The sequence below is a fragment of the Aristolochia californica genome, unplaced genomic scaffold (assembly GCF_029961685.1).
Source record: "Aristolochia californica isolate CCGP_79_NKW_82.1479 unplaced genomic scaffold, dmAriCali1.0.hap1 SCAF_3, whole genome shotgun sequence".
Lineage (NCBI taxonomy): Eukaryota > Viridiplantae > Streptophyta > Magnoliopsida > Piperales > Aristolochiaceae > Aristolochia > Aristolochia californica.
The window spans coordinates 1,470,417-1,490,457 of NW_027181992.1; the positions used below are offsets into that span (position 1 = coordinate 1,470,417).

Sequence of the window (20,041 nt, forward strand, 5' to 3'; positions counted from 1 at the left end):
AATGGGAACCCCGAAAGAGAAAATAAAAATTCAAAGTTGTTGACAATATTTGATCAAGGAAATAACGGGAATACATTTTCCGAAAGTTAGGTGGAAACCATGGCACTGTGTCTAGGGTTGCATTTTATTTCCTCTTAACGTGTCATGTTTCCAGCCAGGGAAAATCTGCAGGAGGGGACAGCTAATGACAAGACACAACGAATGGCTTGAGTGGGCAGACAAATCAACCACGTTCGGCGTTATAAATCGGAAGGGAACTCACGTTACTGCACATCATTTACCCTGATGAACCCATTGATTATGGATTGGCCATGCTTAAAATGATCCTTTATACATGTTTCATGTTAATGATATCCATTTGCATGCTTATGAGGAGAAAAGAAGTTTGCCATGAGTGCTCTGGCTGGCCTGTAAATCTTTTCCTCGTCTTTTCTAATAGTGACTTTGTTTTCCCCCAGGAATGGCAGAGAAGGATGTGGAGTGCTTTTGTTTGAGGGTCTTCCGATTCCTTTACAAGTGAAAGGTAAAAAGTAGGAGAGAAGACAGAGAAGAGAGAAGGCTTTAGGAAACATGGTGAGGGAGTTGTTGAAGCCTGAAAGTCTGAAACTGAGAGAGGTAAAACCCAAAAGGGGAGCACTTTAGCGCTCTGATGCAGATGTTTTTATTGATGAGAGGTAGTGGGAAGCTTAGCTGCTTGGTATAAGAATAAGGGACGAAGGGACCCACCAACGGCGGACTCTGGTTCTAAAAGTGCCTGCTTTTAGCTGCTCATCTGATCGCCATCGCTTCCCTCTCTGTCTCTATGTTTATCTCTCACCCTTACGACCATCCTACTTCATCCCTCTTCTCTCTCTCTCTCTCTCGTTTTCTCTCTCGGAAGTTAACCATGAAGCAAGGCCTCGTATTTATGATCCTCCTCGTTTGCTTCCAATATGCTGCAAGAGCCACTCGTCCTCTAAATCACAAACACCGTAAGAAGATTAATCATCAGTTTTTTTCTTTCTTCTTCTGATATTCTTGTGCTTCTAAGCTTAATTATTTCACTTATTTCTTCTCTCTCTTCTTGTTTTATATGGTTTACATCATCCCGATCACGGGTACTTACTGATCATTTACTTCATTCACAGTGCAAGAAGATGTCAAAGTCAGTAGCTTGTCTCAAATGGATGAATCAGGAGCTGGAGAGGACGCCCGGACTGTGCGATAGAAACCTGGGTTTCTTTTCCTTTGGTTCATTTTGCCTGATCTTAACTCGTTCTGGTTTTAATCCTTGTAGCAGGCAGATTGGCTGGAAGGCTGTGAAAATGAAGAAGAGTGCCTGAAGAGGAGAATGATTTCAGAGGCTCATTTGGATTATATCTACACACAGCAGCATAAGCCATGAAAGAAGGAACTAGTGCGGTTCCTGTAGGGAATAACCGCGATGAGATGATCTTCACATGAACGCATTTGACTTGGGTGTCTCTTAATCAATCATAAACAGTCCAGCTTTCAAGTTACATGAAATTTGGTGTTTCGCTTTTCCACATCTTCGAATCTGTTCCATCGAGAGGCAAATTAGCCAGAAATCCTTTTTTCTCCTCATCTCTTATGGGCGAAAAGTGCAAAAATTATACTCTAGGAAACAGAAATGCCACCCTTGCACGTTCACGAACTTACTTTGTCGGCGACTCTTTCGTTCAATTTTTCTTTATTTCTCCAATTGATGTGCTTCAGTTGACAAAAAGTAAGAGATTACAAAGAATCAAACAAAAGCACATTGTGCCATGTTTTAAAGAACTATCAAATATTTAGCTCGAGTATGAACAAACCCAAATCTCTGTTAAAGAGGGACTAAAAACGGATTACAGTTAACCACAGATCAACCAGGTGCACACATATTAGAGTGTATTTCTGTATATTGATACAAACAATTGTAATAAAAAAAAGAACATAACCTAAATCTCCCAAATTTTAACTTAGCCATCAAAGTTGAATAGCCTGCTTTATCTCAAGTAATAAATGTGGCAAAATCTAAATACTCAATTGTAAAGAAGTGCAACACATTTGATGCTGTTTCGAAATCGACCAGCTGATGTACCAAAAAAAAGCAAATCACCACACCACGCTCATCAGCAGAGCAGGATCCGCTTGATCTCTTAATATGGATTTATGGAAGCAAACAGACGAAAGTTTTTTTCTCTAATGCAATCAAAACAACATAAAGCCGGAAAAACGCAAGCATACCATATCAAAGAGCAAAAAATAGGGCGCTGGCTCCCGATGCTTTTAGCACAAGCCAACTGAAACGAACACATCATGCACATTTCACTTTAAACTGTTACTCCTCAACCCGCGGTGATATGCTTGTACCGGCACTGAATGGCTGCCCCCAGAGTTCTCCCTTCGGGATCATACTATCAGAAGTCAACCTGCATGCAATAAAATAAACTGTTATGCTCATCAATTATCCCCAACTTCTCGTCAATAAAACCAAAAACCCTTCAAATTTTTGAACATTTTAAACAGCTTTCATATTTCCAATCATGTGTGATAGCAGAAACTCATCTTCAAGTGATCATAATATAGGCTTTAGGAACAATAATATCCTTGAAGCAGTTTTCCTCTTTTGAACCTCCAAGCCCTTGAAGCTAAAGTATTGACGTAGCCTTGTAATTGATTCAGTGCTCTATGATGTTATTTGACAACTTTAAGAATTAGATAAAGATGAATTTCCACACGTTTATCTTAATTTCTCAGGGTATCATGCCTCATTCGAGATATCATGAGCACAAAGAAACACAATAAAAATCTTTCAAAAAAAAAATTACAATAAAAGAGTGAAGAATAAGTATACATACACGACAGAAAAAGACCCAGTGGTAGATCACACTGCTTCATCATGCCTTGGCATCTAACTCAATGCCTGTACTTCGTGATATACAGTCGGCATGTACAATAATGCCAACTTTTTCTGCATTCTCCACAACTCCTTCACCGGCTACTGTAGGTAAGTATACTGTTCCAATGAACATCCACTCATCTCTCTCATCACTGTACCAATCTTCAAATGGCTCTCCACATAGAGCACAAATGCACTGGCTTTCATCCGCTGGGACCATGGGCTCACACATCTCAACCTCAGAAGCTGTCTCTTCATTGAGTGTAATGGTAGGTCCCAATGGCAACCCCATATTACCAGAAACCCAATCACCTACAGTTGCAAACCACTTCCTTGAAACTTCACTGACACTGATTAGCTCTTGCTTCTTTGAAGCATGCCAGTCCAGGTGTCTACTGAGCTCTTCCTGAACAACTAGTCTTAGACCACAAATATTGCATTGGTGAGGAAGATCATCAAACAGACTATTAATGACATTAGGATGCATTTCACGGATGACCTCTGATCTGAATTCAGTGCCTATTGGGTGCTTCACCTCTACTGCGGTTAAATTAGAACAACTAGCTATGCCAGTTGCAGCAGGCGCTGGACAAGATTCCTCATCTGTAGAAGATGTCACACTTAGAGAAACCGGCACAGAGGAACTACCACCAAGAACTGTGGTTTGCTTTTGTGGCTTGGGTGGCAGCTGAGGCTCACATTGATTTACTAATTCAGTGGCTGAAGTTGATATTAAACCTTTTGCAACTAATGAACTCAAAAGATTTGACAGTGGGTTTGGAACTGCATCAGATGAGTTTGATGTTGGTGAGGTCAGACCCGTAATGGAAGTGGAAGGAGGGGAGCCAGGAGGAAGTGGAGGCTGAACCTTTTCAGAAGTATGTGTAGTAACAGATGGAACATTACCAAGAGAAGTTGTGCCCACTAAAGTTGTGGAGGAACCAGTCTGCTGAACTGGAGGAGGTCCACTAGGAAGAGGTTGAATTTTCACATGTGAAGACTCAGGATGGCTTGGGTTAGGCGAGTCACTGGTTACAAGATTGCTCCCAACAAGACCGCTTTTCATGATAGCAGCTAACAAACTACTAGTGCTAGATTCTTTCAAAAATTTCACAGCTGACTGGTTCAAATCTCCTGACCCAGAGAAGTCAACTGCTAGTGAAGAGCCTATTGCCAGAGGCTTAGATAACAAGTTCTGTGCCTGATTCGATGGTTCTACCAGTGGCTGTTGGGAAACAGGTAGATGATGACTTTGGTGAGCAAAGAGTGGTAAATGTGTTGAACTCTGTAAATGCTGAAGGGGCTGTGAGGATGTCAACTTCATAGTCTGAACTGGTAGAGCTTGACTTTGTGAAGCAACTGATAAAGACTCATGTCTAGCTTGAATACGTGGATCCCGCTTCAGTCCCACAAGCTGAGTTCTTTGACCAGATTTAGAGAGGGATGGTGGTTGTGAGAAGTCCTGATCCATCAAGCTGGCTGATGATGGGGAATGAGGCTGCTGGTAAAAGGATGACGACTCTGAAGGTGATGGAGGCCTCAATGGATGTTGTAGATGCCCAGAGGTTCCACTTGACCGTGATGCTGAACTAGGTACAGAACCTATGTTCAAAGTAACAGAACTCAGTTTTCCTGTGTTTGTTCGATATAAACTAAAGCTTGCAATTGAGCTATCACTAACAGATGAAGACTGACCTGAAACAATTGAAGCCACGCTTTTGTACTTCAAGCCATCTGATAGCTGCATATCCTGAGATGACCATAACCGTGGAGTTTGATGACCAAATGCAGCTTGTCCTCCAGCCAGTGTATCTGTATAAGATTCAGTACCTGAACTGGACATGTTACTTTGTATTCCATGAGGTTGATTAAAGCGGTCTTCAATCTCCTGCACGTAAAGAGAATGCTAATCAGGGAAATTTAGAAGCTTGAAATTATAAAGATGCTTAACATTTTTTACATATTTGATGACCCAAGCTAAGGAAAAAAAAAAGTGCTAGGGCTTCAATGAAGTATCACAGGATAGAGAAAACCACACCATTTTCAATGAAACTCTTTCTTCGCTACCAGATGGCTTCTCCAATCTAGAAATATCATGTGAATTCCATCTAGAAGTATCTAAAAGTTCAGTCTCTAAAGGCATCCATTTGCCCCTTGTCATATTTTTTAATGGTTTTTCAGCTTCTTCAGTATTCCAACAGTCTTTCCTAGAACTTTCCGTCCCACCTTCGTCTATGAGCCTAGAGTTCATATCCTCCCACATGAATTCTTCTTCCTCGGAGTTCTTCCAATTTTCAGAGGTCCCCTTGTTGCTCCTATTTGCTATAAACTTTGTTTGGCGCTGATTGTTGGCTTGTGCACGAGGGTCCCTACTATTTCTGTATATATTTGGAGCATCGAAACCATTCCTCTGACCCAGTGCTGACTTATTGGTAGAATTGCTTGCAGCGCCATACCAAGAGGCTTTATCAACTGCTTCTCGCACAGCAATCCTCTCACAGCCTTTTCCAATTCCCAAGTCTGAATGCTGAGAAATATCAGAACCATATTCATAATCTCCCCCATATACAGCATCCGGATTCTTTTTATGAGTGGCTTCATTTGGATGATCTCTTTGAGAACGTTGGGTGTTCTGCAATTTTCTGATGTCAGATGAGCAGCACATAGATGGAAAATAAGTAATATACCTACGAATTGAAAAAAACTGGAAAGAAATTGCATACCATTGCCTTAACAGGCAGACTAGCCCATGGTCGACTACTACCTACAACAGCAGAGCTATCAGGTCTCTCAGCATCCTCGGCCATCATAACCGTGCTTCCAGTAGTTTCGTTACTTACTCCCTTCGCCTTCACCATATAAACTTAAGTGAACAACCCAGAAAATAATCTACAAATGCATGACGCCAAATCAGCGCCTCCAAAAGAGAGAGAACTATGAGAATTCTTATACAAACAGAAAAGAGAGGAAACAATGCTATATGGCCAATATTCTTTGGAACTAGGCTAGCATCCCTTGAAAAATGTGTGAAAATCCAGTATAAAAATACATGAAAAAAAGCATGTCCCAAACCAAGGTGTAAAAACTAAAAAATTGACACTCATAGTTCACAGTTTACTAAACCATGTTAGCATGTCCCAAACCAAGGTGTAAAAACCTAAAAAACTAAACCAATGTCCCACACTTAGCTCTAGAGGAAGAGAGTTTCATAAGCAGCAGGGTCACTGTATGCAAAACCACAAATGTTACAGTAACAGACAGCCAATAGATACAACTAATACATTCCATGACTTACATGAAATTAATAGCTTTTCCCTAAAGCATGATAGCATTTGCCAAGTAGACAGGGCAACGTTAAACAGTCAAAAATTGAGTAGGTTTCATGAAAAACACTGCCTACTAACTGCTCATAAAGGCCTATAATATCAAAGCGACCATCAGCTTGCTTATAGCAGAGAGTGTTCATTTTACACACATAGTACCTGCTACAGAATCTCTATGGGAAGCTGTCTGAGAGATGGTTCACTTGACAGGTGTTATCATGTTTGACCCACACCTCCTTGTAACTTGGCATGAAAGAAAATGATGTTCTAGTTGAGCCAACAAATGGCTCACAAAGTCAAATATATTTTTTTGTAATGTAGAATATACAAGTAGACACCCCCTTAACACCTGGTGAGACTTGAACCCAAGGCCTCACACTAGAAACCTCCCCATGTAACCATTGAACCAAAGGCCCAAATCACAAATTTACATATTTTTGAAAGATAAGAACTCTAAACTATGGCTGAAGTAAGATAATGGTTCCAAAAGAGAGAGTTTTGAGGCTTCATTGATTGACTTAATGAACTCTATAAGCTCCCAAATAGACTCATATTAGCAAAGAGAGAATCTGAGAGTTTAAAAACCTGGTGACATTGAAACAATACAAAGGGATAAGAATAAATAGTAAAATTTGTGATAGTTAAATTTTATTACCTCAGCCCATTTCCATGATGCATGTAAGATTTGAGTACGGGGAGAAATTCACTTACCCTAACTTGTTGGAGACGCTGTCGAGCCTCCAGGTACTTCGGATTTACATGAATACTGTGTGGTGGTTGTTGTAACTGGGAATCTGGCCTGGATGTCACGGCACCCAATGATGAACCATTGATGGCAGGTGAGAAGCCAAGTTCTTTCTCAATTGTTTGAAGTGTAGCCTGAGGAAACACCCCTTTCCAAGTACCAAAAAGATGACGCATACTGGCATGTACAGATGAATCAACCTGCTTGTAGGCCTTGCAGAATACCTAATAACGAAATCATAATTTTAGAACACCTAAAATATTAAGAAACAATAAAAGCATATGGACTATCTCAGATCTAAAGGTCACTCAAACAGATCATGATTTTGGTGCTATAATAAGTGATACAAAAAAGAAACTAACCTCAGGTAATTTGCCAGAAAAATGTCTAATGTAGTCTCTTCCAATGTTCTTAACAATACTATCAAGAAGATACAGGGATGGCAGCTTTTGCTCACTAGGAACCTGCAAATTTATTTTAAGATCAGATACACTTCAAAATCACAGTCAAATTCTTTTAAGGTAAACTAACTTTGGCAGCTTAGACATGGCATTTTATTTCTCATGCTAATAATTAAAGTGGAATAATTTCAGATCCCACATTTTAGATATAAAGCTAAGGCCAAATTTATAGTCAAACAATTTATAGTACAACTCTTCCCAAAGAGGTGAGAAGGAACAAAAATGGAGCAGTAACAACAAGAAGCCACTCTAAAACCAAAAGCGCCAAGAAACTTTGAGGTTCAAAGAGTGGATTAGAAATGATATGGCCCACTGAAACATTGTGTACAACAATGGCACAATTGGCAAACCTCAAGCATAACAAGGATTCCACACGAGTTACTTCAAAAGGCGATTAAGTTGCCAGCCTCAACCAAACCATCAGAACTGCCAATTTAATGCTATATTACACTGGTCGCAAGTAATGATTCCCATATTTCATATATTTTTCCATGCCCAATATTCCCGAACTCAAGGCCATAACTTCCACATCTTTTTCCTCGAGATCCAAAGACTCCAAAAGCCATCTGAAAAATAACTACGCAGTGGAAAGCACCTTAGGTTATAATGCATCACACGGATTCCAAACTCATCCATCGAGAGGAGACGAAAAAAAGGATTAGACGGAACAACAGCAATCACTGACTTATCTTTTGCCACATTACATAAACAATTTCCTTAACCGAAAAAATTTCGTCAGTTAAACTCCACTACAATTTAAGCTTCGACTGAGCTCAATTTTCCACAACAGGCATAGATTAAAGCACTTTTTTTTTTGGTAAACACGGAATCAGTATCGTAATTTGGCTAGTGATAATTTGAAGTGAATGGGCGTCACACTGAGCAGGAGCAGCAGAAATGAAATAAACCTCGAGAATATTCGTGCAGATGGTAGCAGCTATTCCCTTGGCCGCCTGGGTATTCTCCCCGGCAATTATTGTTAGGTTGGTGATTATTGGCTTGGAATTAAAAGTGAGCTCGGCGAGGGCCGTTTTATACTGCGCCACAATCTCCTGCTCTTCGGGCTGCTGCAGAGAGTGTCCAGCTCCTCGGATCGAATCATCTCTCTCTTTGTCGGTCGCCCTGAACCTCGAAACCACCGGGACAGCACTGCCCACAGAAGCCCTCTGCGAAAAGATGCGATCACGGTCGAATTCAGCGTCCCCCGCCAATCTTGGTTTCTTCACCCCCGGTTCTCTCGCTCTATCTATAGATCTCCGCGAGCTCTCCATCTCCATCTCAGGATAAAAAATAAAAAATAAAAATGCGGGAACAAATCAACAAACGAAAACCCTAACCCTAAGTTAGGTCAACACTACAAACACCAGACGGGAAAATGAAAACGAAAACAGCAGAAGCTACTGGAAAGTATCGGAACGCGATTGGATTCCGAAAGAAACCGCCCGAAATCCCCAAGCCGACACTGCGACGGATGCCGCCCGAAGCGATGGAAGTACGTCATGGACGGGGGCTCACAGAAGAGAAAGTGACGGCTTGTTCTGGGAATAGGAGGGGAGGCGATTTAAGAGATTGGAACCGAAGTGGGAAGGAAGAGGGAAACGGGGAGGAGAAAGAGAGGGGGGGAGTGAGAGTGGGTGTCGAAGATAGTTCGGGTAGAGCATTGGCGACGAAAGGAGGGAGAGGGTAGAGAAGGGCAAATATGGGAATTTAGTTATTGTTTATCGTCGACAAGCAAGAGAAGAGCCGATGAATGAAGGAATGAATGGACTCATCAAAACCAATTTTTCCTCGAGAAAAGCCGCCGCGTGAACTCGTGGCCGACCTCCACTTCTTCGCTGGCAATTAACTTTTCTCAAGTGGCAGAACGTGATTCGTTAAAAGAAATGTAAGCAATTGACGTGATGCCATGTGGAGAAGCTTCGCTCATGTGGGATGTTGACCAATCCCACATGGATTTCAAATGTTAAAATCCGGTAGTTTATTTAGTTAAATAAAAATTTTAAATTTGGTATTTGGGTAAAAGTCCCTTGTTTTAAGTTACTTACGTTTTTTGTGTGTTTATTGCTATAAACAAATGATTTGAGGTCACTATAGAGGCTGCACAAACTCCATTATGAATAATAATAATAATATATATATAATTAGAAGTGCAATGGATTCACCCCCCTCCCTCCTAAAAATGCTGAAAGTAGCATAAACATATTTACAGGGCCTGCTGTCCGTTAGAAGAAAAACAAGAACAGCAGTTCTTCTCCCAGTACGGTTAATACAAAAAAAAAAAAAAAGGGCCAATAAATTACAATGCCTCGCCAATGAGGCAGAGAAAAAAAAAATCACACAAAGAATCATGAAGAAAATCATCAGTAAAACATACGAAAGAGGTGAATTTTGTAGAGACTTGTAAAAGAGGATCTCTCATTATAATCATAATGTATCCCAAACCAATGGAACTTCATGAATAGTAACCCTATAAGAGCTAGTAAAGCAAATGATAGTCAGAGGAGGCCTTAAGGTCTGTTATCTTTAGAACTATCCTCGTTTGACCATTCTGCATCATCCAAAAAGGGTTCCTCGCCCATCCATTTATCAATAGCCAAACCTTCATCCACTCGCTGGGAACCGAGGTTCCACAGGGGTTCTTCAAATTCATAGCTGAAAGGATTGCCCCACACATCCTGGCTCGAACTTGGTTGACTTGAACCAGTCTCCAAACCCATTCCCCAAGTCTCTTCTGGTTTAACAAGGTTCTCAGCTGCTGGGGAGAACATTGGTGAAGGCATTTTGACTGGAGACAAATCCTCAGGAAAATAAAAAAAATACTCTCTACCACTGGAGCTACTAGGGTCCACAGAGCTGGATGACCCTGCTCCAATCTGACCCACAGTTTCCCCAAGATATGGCATAACTTCGGATGACACTTCCCCCATCTGGCCTTGTGTTCCAAGCTTCAGTCTTCCAACTAAATCCTGCAAAAGATATCCTGAATCTTGCTCACCTGTTTCAGTTTCTATGTCCTGCATTTCACCCATAGGACCAATGGAACCACTCCAACTTGTTTTGTACCTCACAATCTGCCCCTCCTTGGATTGGTCTGAGGTACTTTGAGTCACTTGCTGTTGCTTGACAAACTTCCTTTTCACCCTTGAAGCAATGTTTTTTCTTTCACTCTGAGCCTGTAGATAGGATATGAAAACAGGGTTTTGAAGAACTTTTGCAAGAAAGGAAACCATCTGTTTTTGTTTCTGTTCTGCTGTTTCAAGTCGCTCCGTCATTGTACCCACTTCGTGGAGAGTCTTCATGTGCTCCTCCTGCAGTTCAATGACCTCTTGCATTAGTGAGCTCCTTTCTTTCCTCAGTTTTTCTATCTCAGATCCCACCTTCCCTGCTTCAGTATAAGGCTCAATATGGAGTCCAACATGCTGCACTTGAGGTGATTTTCGCCTGTGAATGTTTCTCAACAAATTTCTTCGCCCTCGCAGGAAATCTTCATTTGCAAACTCCCATCGATCAGTGTCAATCTTAAAAAACCCCTGAAAAACATTAAAACGGAAATTTTAGTAAAAAAGGGAATGTAAATGAGATATGAAACATAAAAGCATGAAATATTCTCATAGCCACACAGACGAACAAGTTTTGGCCCCTAGGAAAACAAATAAAATCTGTACAGGGGCAAATATTACAAAATAAAGTACAGAAATTAGGAAAATAAATAGCCATTAATACTCAAAAGTTTGGAAATGCAGAGCAATTCTTGATAATATCTCTACCTGCTAAAGAAGGAGATACCCATCCTGCTAATGGGTAACAAGATCAGAGGAGAGGGATTTTCTTTCTTTGTGGATGTATTCCAAGAAAGAGCTCACCATCCAGGCTAGTAACTTAATAGGTCTACAAGGCTGCTTCTGTAGGCCTCAAAGTAAAGGTAAGGCAGAACGAGTTGCATAAGAAAAAAAGAGAACAGTTCTTAATCATACAAGTACAAACTTTTAAAATTCGAAGGCAACAATTACATGTGAGAAAAATAAAAGAAAAGGAGTAATACTAACACATTACTAACTCCAGTTCCGTTACTATGATGATTTTCTTTTTACAATGGTATGATCAAGTCACTAAGAAGGAAACAAAAGAGTTTAACAACTATAAGAAATGCAGCTCAGCGTAGCCCAGACAAATAAATTGGAAATCCATACAAAAGTATGACTTGAAATTTTGTCCAATACAAGCCTGGCCTTGATCCTGGATGCTTACTAAGCAACTTTACATTTTTTATTCTCCTAAACAACTTAACCTCCAAAGAACTTTACAAAATGAAACAGCAAGATGTTCTATTGCCCAACAGAGCATTCATATTGATGAAATTAACAAACTAAGAATCAAATCAGAACACCAAATTCCAAAATTCACACAAAGTAGGGTAGAGTGCAGAAAAAACAAACAATCAAAAAGAAATCAATGATCTGAACTTCAAAAATCAACAAAAAAATTCTTGATTTAGACCATGAGATCCTGCAAAAGCGTGTTGTGCTTCCTAATTCTGTTCCGGCAGTAGTTAGTCTAAAGTTCCATTCCAAGTACAAAAGCCGTTCCATAGGGGGAGATGAGGTGTAAATAGATAAAATCACGAACATAGCTCATAATATAGCAAAAGCTCCATTCTAGTCCTTTTGGATCTCACAGCAGTCAAACTTACTCTCCCAATAACTTCAATACCCAGGCCACAAATCCAGAAGTACAAGAAGTTCTAGTCACCACAAGGTACACACATATGGAGGCCTTCCAAGCATTTAATATCTAAAACCAATACATATGTTCACCTAATGATGTGAAATTCTCATCGCATGGTAAATGTTAACAACCACCTGAACCTCGAAATCTAACTTTCTAATTACAAATATCAATGAAACACGAGTGCAGGTGTCCATCCCAAAAGCCGGTTTACCAGAGGATGCAAAAGGATACTCTAGCAGTCCAAGAATACACGTATGAATCCTGTAGCCTGCATGATCGCTAAAGCTGGCCACTACCAAACCAATCCCAGAAACATTTCCAGCAAAAAAGGGCTAAAATTAATAAGTCTTCAGCCAATAATACATGTGTTAGATCAATCAAGCGGCTCTTAAGCAAACTACCACAAAAAGAAAAAGTCATCCAAATTAAATTGTCTACCCAAGAATATGGAAGAGAAAAAAGGATACGATCGCATATTCTTCATATTCCAGAATTCTTACATGATACATCGTGATATTACATAAGCCTCTTCAGCAATCTACAGAATAACGTCTCGATCAAGTCCGAGCGCAATTACCAAGAGAAAACAAGCAGAATCATGGCAACAAATGAAAAGAGAAAAGAACAAACAACTAAAAACAGTTTACATCAGCCATTACAGAGAACGATTTTGAAATACCCACATATGTATTTAGTTGCCGAACAAAACTGGAGAAATTGTTGTGCTTGAAATGCCGAGGAAGAATGGTTCTGGCAAACTCCACAGGGTCCCATACCACAAAGCTCGCTCCTCTAGCACTCCACGCAATGATAGAATCCATCGCAGGGTCATCCACCAAATCATAAGTCTTGGAAAGAAACGGAGGGATAGGAACCCTTTGCAGAGCTTCAAGAGGCTGAGGCACCGGACTTGTACTATCACCTGTCTCCACCTCAGGCAAAACCTGTGGAGACAGAGAGGACAAAGACGACATTATGACAGCCGATAGCCCCTCCCCAGAAGGCCCACCTCCCGCCTCATGAGCCAGCGAAGCAGAGGTCCTCGGGCTCGAGGCTGAAAAAGTAACACCCGTGAAACTCTCCTCAAACAATCCACCCGTAGAAGAGTGCAGACCAGATAATGACTCAATCTCTATAGAAGATCCGAACCATTTACTCCCAGAAAAATGCGGGCCCTCTTCCAAAGGTTCGACTTTAACATCCGTCACAGAAGAGAACGCCTCGATGTTGCGCATCGGCAAAGAGCCCAAAGGCTCCTCATTTACAGGAAAACCTTGAGAAGATTGAATAGAACGCGGGGGAGAAAAATGGGGTTTATCCCTGGGATCCATAGTAAGGCAAAGATTAAAGAAGAGGAGAAGGGAAGGAATGTCCGGTGTTTCGCTTTGTAACTGATAACAACAGACAGGGACAATGGAGAACAGGTCAGTGAGCGAGGGGGGAATATATCTGCATCAATTTTGCCGCCTTTGGTAGGAAAATATCTGCTAGGATTTGAGAGGATATTTTATTGTAGACCAACGAGAGAGGTTCGAGGAAGGAGACGACTGGGACTTGGAGTGAAAGTCGGTTGATACGTTCGTAGAGAGGGGAAACAGCGGTTGAGAAACAGGGTACAGCTATTTGGCGGGCCCTTGTTTCAACAGTCCGACAGTCGCAGAGGAGATGTTTTGTTAACAGAAAGAGACAAAGAAAGGTCCCCACGTGGGACCTAGACCACCACACTGAGGAGAACCAAGGTGATACCGGCTGAACCGAACCGGGGTATCAATTATTTGGGTTATTATTAGGTCCAAACTGATCTTGAAGTCTACTTACTTGCCCTTTACTCTACTTTAAAACTATATAAAATATGTTTAAACATATAAAAATAATAGTTTTAGATTCTTAAAAATGGCTGGAAAATCTAAATTGAGTTAACAAATAAATTAATATTATAATTAACCAAATCATGAAAACTATAATATTTCATAAACTCGAACCGGTTCGGTTCCCCGACCGGTTGAATCACATTGACATCGTGTCCCAAGGGCTACCATCTGAATTTTGTCCATTGGTTGCACGACCCCGCGTTCAGCAACTAGAAAGCGTACAATAGAAACGCGCCACGTAGCTTCCTAAACAATCGCTAAACTTTTTTGACTTTCGGGCATTTCTGCTCAGTTAGTCTCATGAAATTTGCCGTAAGACATACTTAGCAACTAAGTAAGGACATAGTATTTAAGGAGTTCATCACGCGGCGTCTAAGTCACATCTGACAGTATTGGTGCAGCAAGTTGCCAAATTGGCATGACTGGCATGGAGCAGGCAGAAAGTGACAGCTCGTTTATTGAAAAGATTAGTGGAGTCTTCAATCAAGGTTCAATACGTAATGCAGTTGGTCAGAGGAAAAATTAAGATTTTTGGGACCCACATAGAAGAGTGCCTGTTGCCGACCTGAACCGCCTCCGCCCCTCATGTCTCTTTTAGGAGGAGAAAGGTTGTCTTATTTATTAATGAGTACAAATATTTGAATTTAATAATAGGTAAATAGGCTTAATCATTTTAAAATAGGCTTAGGACTCTGACCGACTCGAACTAGGAATAATAAAGTGAGCGGGGGTATTTTTGAGAAAGAAATGAAGGAAGAAGGGTGGGCCCACGCAATCTACGAAGAAGAGATATTCGATCTGCTCAAGTGGATTAAACACTATATTTTCGAAATTTCTAAACTTAGAGATCGTTTTATAGTAACAAAAAATTGAAAAATCCGGTCAACATGGCGGCGAGATAATTCAAACCACGTGTTACATGTCCATTAATTTAACTTTCTATTTCAGGAATAATCAAATTGTTTATTACATAAAGGTGTTTTTGTTTAAAACTTTAAAAAATAATTATAAAATCAATAATTGATATATGGATAGATCGATGAAAGGTGCCAAATTTGCAAAACCGGCAAGCAACCACGGAAAACGAGCAGGTGGGCCCAAGGAACGAACGAGCCAGATGGTGCCAGCTTCTTCATCGGCAGAATTAGTGATGTGTAAGTCAAAGATCTGGTCAAAAGAAAATAAAATTTTTGTCCATCATAAAATTGACGGTGTCGGCTCAGCAAGTCGCTACACTAGAGTTCGCTACACTAGAGTTCCTACTGCACGTGAGGGAAAAAAAATAAAAAATTGCTTCGTCTCGTATCGGAAACTTGGATCTTTAAATCCTTGTAAGGAAATAGAAATTTTCAATAAAAAATTACAATCATTGCAAAATCTTAGTCTATTAATTTAACTTTCTTGTTTTAGGAAGAAACCACGATGGGTGAGTTTCTTAAATACCGGAAATTGTTGCTTTCTTCTCTCTCACACACTCTCTCTTGTCTCCCTCTCACTGCGTTGTGTTCTGCTCTCGAATATGAATATGGTGAAGAAACCCAGTATGGGACGTCAGAAGATCGACATAAAGAAGATAGAGAATCCGGACGCCCGCCAAGTCTGCTTCTCCAAACGTCGCTCCGGCCTCTTTAAGAAGGCTGCGGAACTCTGCCTTCTGTGCAACGCCCAGGTTGCCATTATCATTTTCTCTCCAGCTGGAAAAATCTTCACGTTTGGCCACCCTTCCGTAGACTCCGTAATCGAGCGGTTCCTCGGTGGATATAACTCTGGGACGGAGATTCCCCAGTTGGGTCCCATGACGCAGGAGTTCAGCCGACATTGTTGTGATCTGATGCAGCAAGTGGAGACGGAGAAGAGGAAGAAGGAGGTGCTGCAGGAGAGAAGGAGACGAGCGGCTGCGAGTGGCGGCCAAGAGTTCTGGTGGGAGGTCGATGTCAAGGGACGTGGGTTGCATGAACTCGAGGAGTTCAAGATGTCTCTTGAGAAGCTCAGAGACAACGTCCAGAACCGTGCGAACGAGCTTTCGAGGGCCAATTCAGCTTTGGTGGAGAATTATTTTAGGCTACTTTAAAAGAGATTTGAGACAAAAAAACCATTGATTGTGGTAATTGCTGCAGGATGAGTAAGTCTTTAGAGGTTTAAGCAGATTTTTTTTCTTTTTACTGTTTTTGGGTTTCAGATGTTATTTTCCCCCTTCATCGTTCGGTAATTTTTTTCGTTTTCAAGTGATTATTGCCCGGGCAACTTCATTTCCCCCCTTCATCTTTGGAGAAAGAAGCAGCGCCGACGCCGGCGACCATTCCGAAAGGTTCGCCGGCGTCGACGTCGTAAGGAACGCCGGTGCCAGGCGACCATTCCGAAAGATAAATGGAATATGTTTTGTACTGGCCCCGAAAGTTTTACACATCTCAGGCATCGGATCCAGCGCCGTTGACCATTCCAAAAGGTTCGCTGGCGTGACATCGCCCAGAAACATAAAAATTAAAATCATGAGGTTTTTTTTATAAATATGGTCCGAGTTGTTTCTGGTTGAATCGTCTTACCGTTTTAACTCGGAAACCGAATTGCAAGCTGGGGCGACTCGGTGTAAATAAAAAAACAAGGTGGTTCCAGACTTTCAGTTGACTAAACTTGCTGAAGCGGCCCGAGAGAGGTCCGATCTGACTCGGTTCTCAATATTATTTTGCGCCAACACGAACGCTGGAACCAAATATGGCGCCTGTGACCTTTAGGCCACTTTGCTTTCGTTTGTTTAAAAGGTAATATATTTTATTACTTGTATTTGTATACTTTTTTACATATCATTAAATGCATGAAATTAAATATTATGTATAATATTATAATTTTTTTAATTATGTATATATTATGAGAATATTTTGTGTATAATGATAATATATTAGTTAAAATTATGCAATTCATACTATTCTCATGTTAATTTCGCATTTAGGCAATTTAATGTCTAGTGTAGTAATTCATATAATAAAAATGTTTCTTATGTAAAGGTGTTTTTGTTTAAAATTTAAAAATAAAATTATAAAATCAATAATTCATACATGGATAAATCGATGAAAGGTATGGTCGTATAAGTTGCCAAATTTGCAAAACCCGCAAGCAACCACGGCAAACTAGCAGGTGGGCCCAGCTTCTTCATGGGCAGAATTAGCCATGTTTAAGTCAATAATCTGGTCAAAGGAAAATAGAATTTTTGTCTATCGTACGTTATTGGTAGGGGTAGCATCGAATCGAGCTGATTCACGAGCAGTTTGAGCTCGACTCGGTTCTGGTTCAATTTAATACAATTTCTTTGGATCTCAAACCGAATGAGTTCGAGATCCAAATGAGGCTCATTTAAGTAATCAAATTGAACTTAACCAAACCAAGGATCGGTTCGAAAGTTCGCAAGCCGGTTTGTTAACCTAACAATACCCAACAAGCAGGAGCCAGGAATGGGACGGGATGTCTCCGAGTTTCGACTCGTTCAACAAAAACTCATCACTGATTCACCCCATCTAAGTAAACACGTTTTACCTTCCTTCTAGTTAGGCTTCTACAGTCATTCTCTTTCTTTTAACCTATGTGAGACTAATAAACTTCTCGTGAAGTGATTATGAAAAAAAGAAAAGAAAAACGAAGGGGAAAAAAATAAGGGAAGAAAAAAAGGAAAAAATGGGAGAATAAGGAAAAAAAAGGAAAATAAAATGGAAGAGAGGGAAAATAAAAATAAAAATTAATAAGAGTTGAAAGACAAAATGAAAAGGAAACAAATAGCAAGAAAAAGAGAACAACGAAGGAAAAAATAAAAAATAAAAATATATATCTAAAATTTTAAAATAAATAAAAAATTTAATTAATGTGAAAGTTGAGGAAATAAATATAAACTATTTTATAAAAATAAAATAAAAAAGGGTAAAAAAGGAAAAAAAGGAGGAGAGAGAAAAAAGAAAAGAAAAATAAATAAGAGTTTGAAAATAAAAACAAATAGCAAAAAGAGGAGAAGAAAGAAGGAAAAAATTAAAAAATTTAATAAATTTTTAAAATTTTTAAATAAAGTACAAATATAGTATAAATATAATTAAAGTGAAATATAAGGAAAATAAAAAAACTATTTTATAAAAATATAAAGAAAAAATAAGGGAAGAAAAAAATAAAAAAAAGGAAAATGAAAAAAAAGGAGAGAGAGAAAAATAAAATAAAAATAAATAAGATTTGAAAGACAAAAGGAAAAAGGAAACAAATAGCATGAAGAAGAGAAGAGTGAAGGAAAAAAATTAAAAATTAAATATAAATATATATATATATTTAAAGTTTTAAAATGAATTAAAATTAAAATTACAATGAAAATGAGGAAAATATATATAAACTATTTTATAAAAATATAAATAAAAAAGGGAAGCAAAAAAAGGGAAAATCGGAGAATAAAAAAAGAAAAACGAAAAAAAAAAGAGGAAAGGGAAAAAGGAAAAGAAAAATAAATAAGAGTTGTAAGACAAATAGCAAGAAGAGGAGAAGAGTAAAGGAAAAAAATAAAATACGTATTTAAAATTTTAAAATGAATTAAAATTAAAATTAAAATGAAAATAAGGAAAATAAATATAAACTATTTTATAAAAATATAAATAAAAAAGGGAAGCAAAAAAAGGGAAAATGGGAGAATAAAAAAAAAGAAAAACGAAAAAAAATAGAGGAAAGGGAAAAAGGAAAAGAAAAATAAATAAGAGTTGAAAGACAAATAGCAAGAAGAGGAGAAGAGTAAAGGAAAAAAATAAAATATGTATTTAAAATTTTAAAATGAATTAAAATTAAAATTAAAATGAAAATAAGGAAAATAAATATAAACTATTTTATAAAAATATAAATAAAAAAGGGAAGCAAAAAAAGGGAAAATGGGAGAATAAAAAAAAAGAAAAACGAAAAAAAATAGAGGAAAGAGAAAAGGAAAAGAAAAATAAATAAGAGTTGAAAGACAAATAGCAAGAAGAGGAGAAGAGTAAAGGAAAAAAATAAAATATGTATTTAAAATTTTAAAATGAATTAAAATTAAAATTAAAATTAAAATAAGGAAAATAAATATAAACTATTTTATAAAAATATAAATAAAAAAGGGAAGCAAAAAAAGGGAAAATGGGAGAATAAAAAAAAAGAAAAACGAAAAAAAATAGAGGAAAGAGAAAAGGAAAAGAAAAATAAATAAGAGTTGAAAGACAAATAGCAAGAAGAGGAGAAGAGTAAAGGAAAAAAATAAAATATGTATTTAAAATTTTAAAATGAATTAAAATTAAAATTAAAATGAAAATAAGGAAAATAAATATAAACTATTTTATAAAAATATAAATAAAAAAGGGAAGCAAAAAAAGGAAAAATGGGAGAATAAAAAAAAAGAAAAACGAAAAAAAATAGAGGAAAGAGAAAAGGAAAAGAAAAATAAATAAGAGTTGAAAGACAAATAGCAAGAAGAGGAGAAGAGTAAAGGAAAAAAATTAAAATATGTATTTAAAATTTTAAAATGAATTAAAATGAAAATTAAAATTAAAATGAAAATGAGAAAAATAAATATAAACTATTTTATAAAAATATAAATAAAAAAGGGAAGCAAAAAAAGGAAAAATGGGAGAATAAAAAAAAGAAAAACGAAAAAAATTAGAGGAAAGGGAAAAAGGAAAAGAAAAATAAATAAGAGTTGAAAGACAAATAGCAAGAAGAGGAGAAGAGTAAAGGAAAAAAATTAAAATATGTATTTAAAATTTTAAAATGAATTAAAATATAATTAAAGTAAAAATTGAGGAAAATAAGTATAAACTATTTTATAAAAAATATGCTTCGTCTCATATCGGAAACTTCGGTCCTTAAATCCTTATTGGGAAAAAAAAAATTTAATAAAAAAATTAAATCAAGCAAACTCTTAGTCTACTAATTTAACTTTCCCCGTTTTAGGAAGAAACCATGAATGGTGAGTTTCTTAAATACCGGAAATTAATGCTTTCCTCTTGTTGATTTTCAGGACTTCATAGATTTAGCTTATGGATAAAAAAGAG

At 38.1% G+C, this 20,041-nt stretch overlaps 3 protein-coding genes across 3 annotated transcripts; 1 reads left to right on the forward strand and 2 right to left on the reverse strand.

The window, feature by feature from the left end:
• Positions 1 to 1,751: 1,751 nt before the first annotated feature.
• LOC137959145 (polyadenylation and cleavage factor homolog 4-like) lies at positions 1,752 to 9,141 on the reverse strand. The gene is made up of 8 exons (XM_068806470.1): positions 8,319 to 9,141; positions 7,312 to 7,413; positions 6,916 to 7,173; positions 5,605 to 5,730; positions 4,920 to 5,513; positions 4,577 to 4,769; positions 2,841 to 4,483; positions 1,752 to 2,411 (listed from the first exon to the last, which is right to left on the reverse strand). Exons 1-7 carry the CDS (start codon positions 8,685 to 8,687, stop codon positions 2,880 to 2,882), a joined length of 3,246 nt encoding a protein of 1,081 aa, XP_068662571.1. The 5' UTR covers positions 8,688 to 9,141; the 3' UTR covers positions 1,752 to 2,411; positions 2,841 to 2,879.
• Positions 9,142 to 9,862: 721 nt separating this feature from the next.
• Positions 9,863 to 13,534, reverse strand: LOC137959955 (heat stress transcription factor A-3-like). Its single transcript, XM_068807385.1, has 2 exons — positions 12,822 to 13,534; positions 9,863 to 10,940 (listed from the first exon to the last, which is right to left on the reverse strand). The coding sequence occupies exons 1-2, from the start codon at positions 13,467 to 13,469 to the stop codon at positions 9,918 to 9,920; spliced, it is 1,671 nt and encodes a 556-aa protein (XP_068663486.1). The 5' UTR covers positions 13,470 to 13,534; the 3' UTR covers positions 9,863 to 9,917.
• Positions 13,535 to 15,528: 1,994 nt separating this feature from the next.
• On the forward strand, positions 15,529 to 16,080 carry LOC137958553 (agamous-like MADS-box protein AGL62). The gene has a single exon (XM_068805614.1). The coding sequence runs from the start codon at positions 15,529 to 15,531 to the stop codon at positions 16,078 to 16,080; it is 552 nt and encodes a 183-aa protein (XP_068661715.1).
• The last annotated feature ends 3,961 nt before the right edge of the window (positions 16,081 to 20,041 follow it).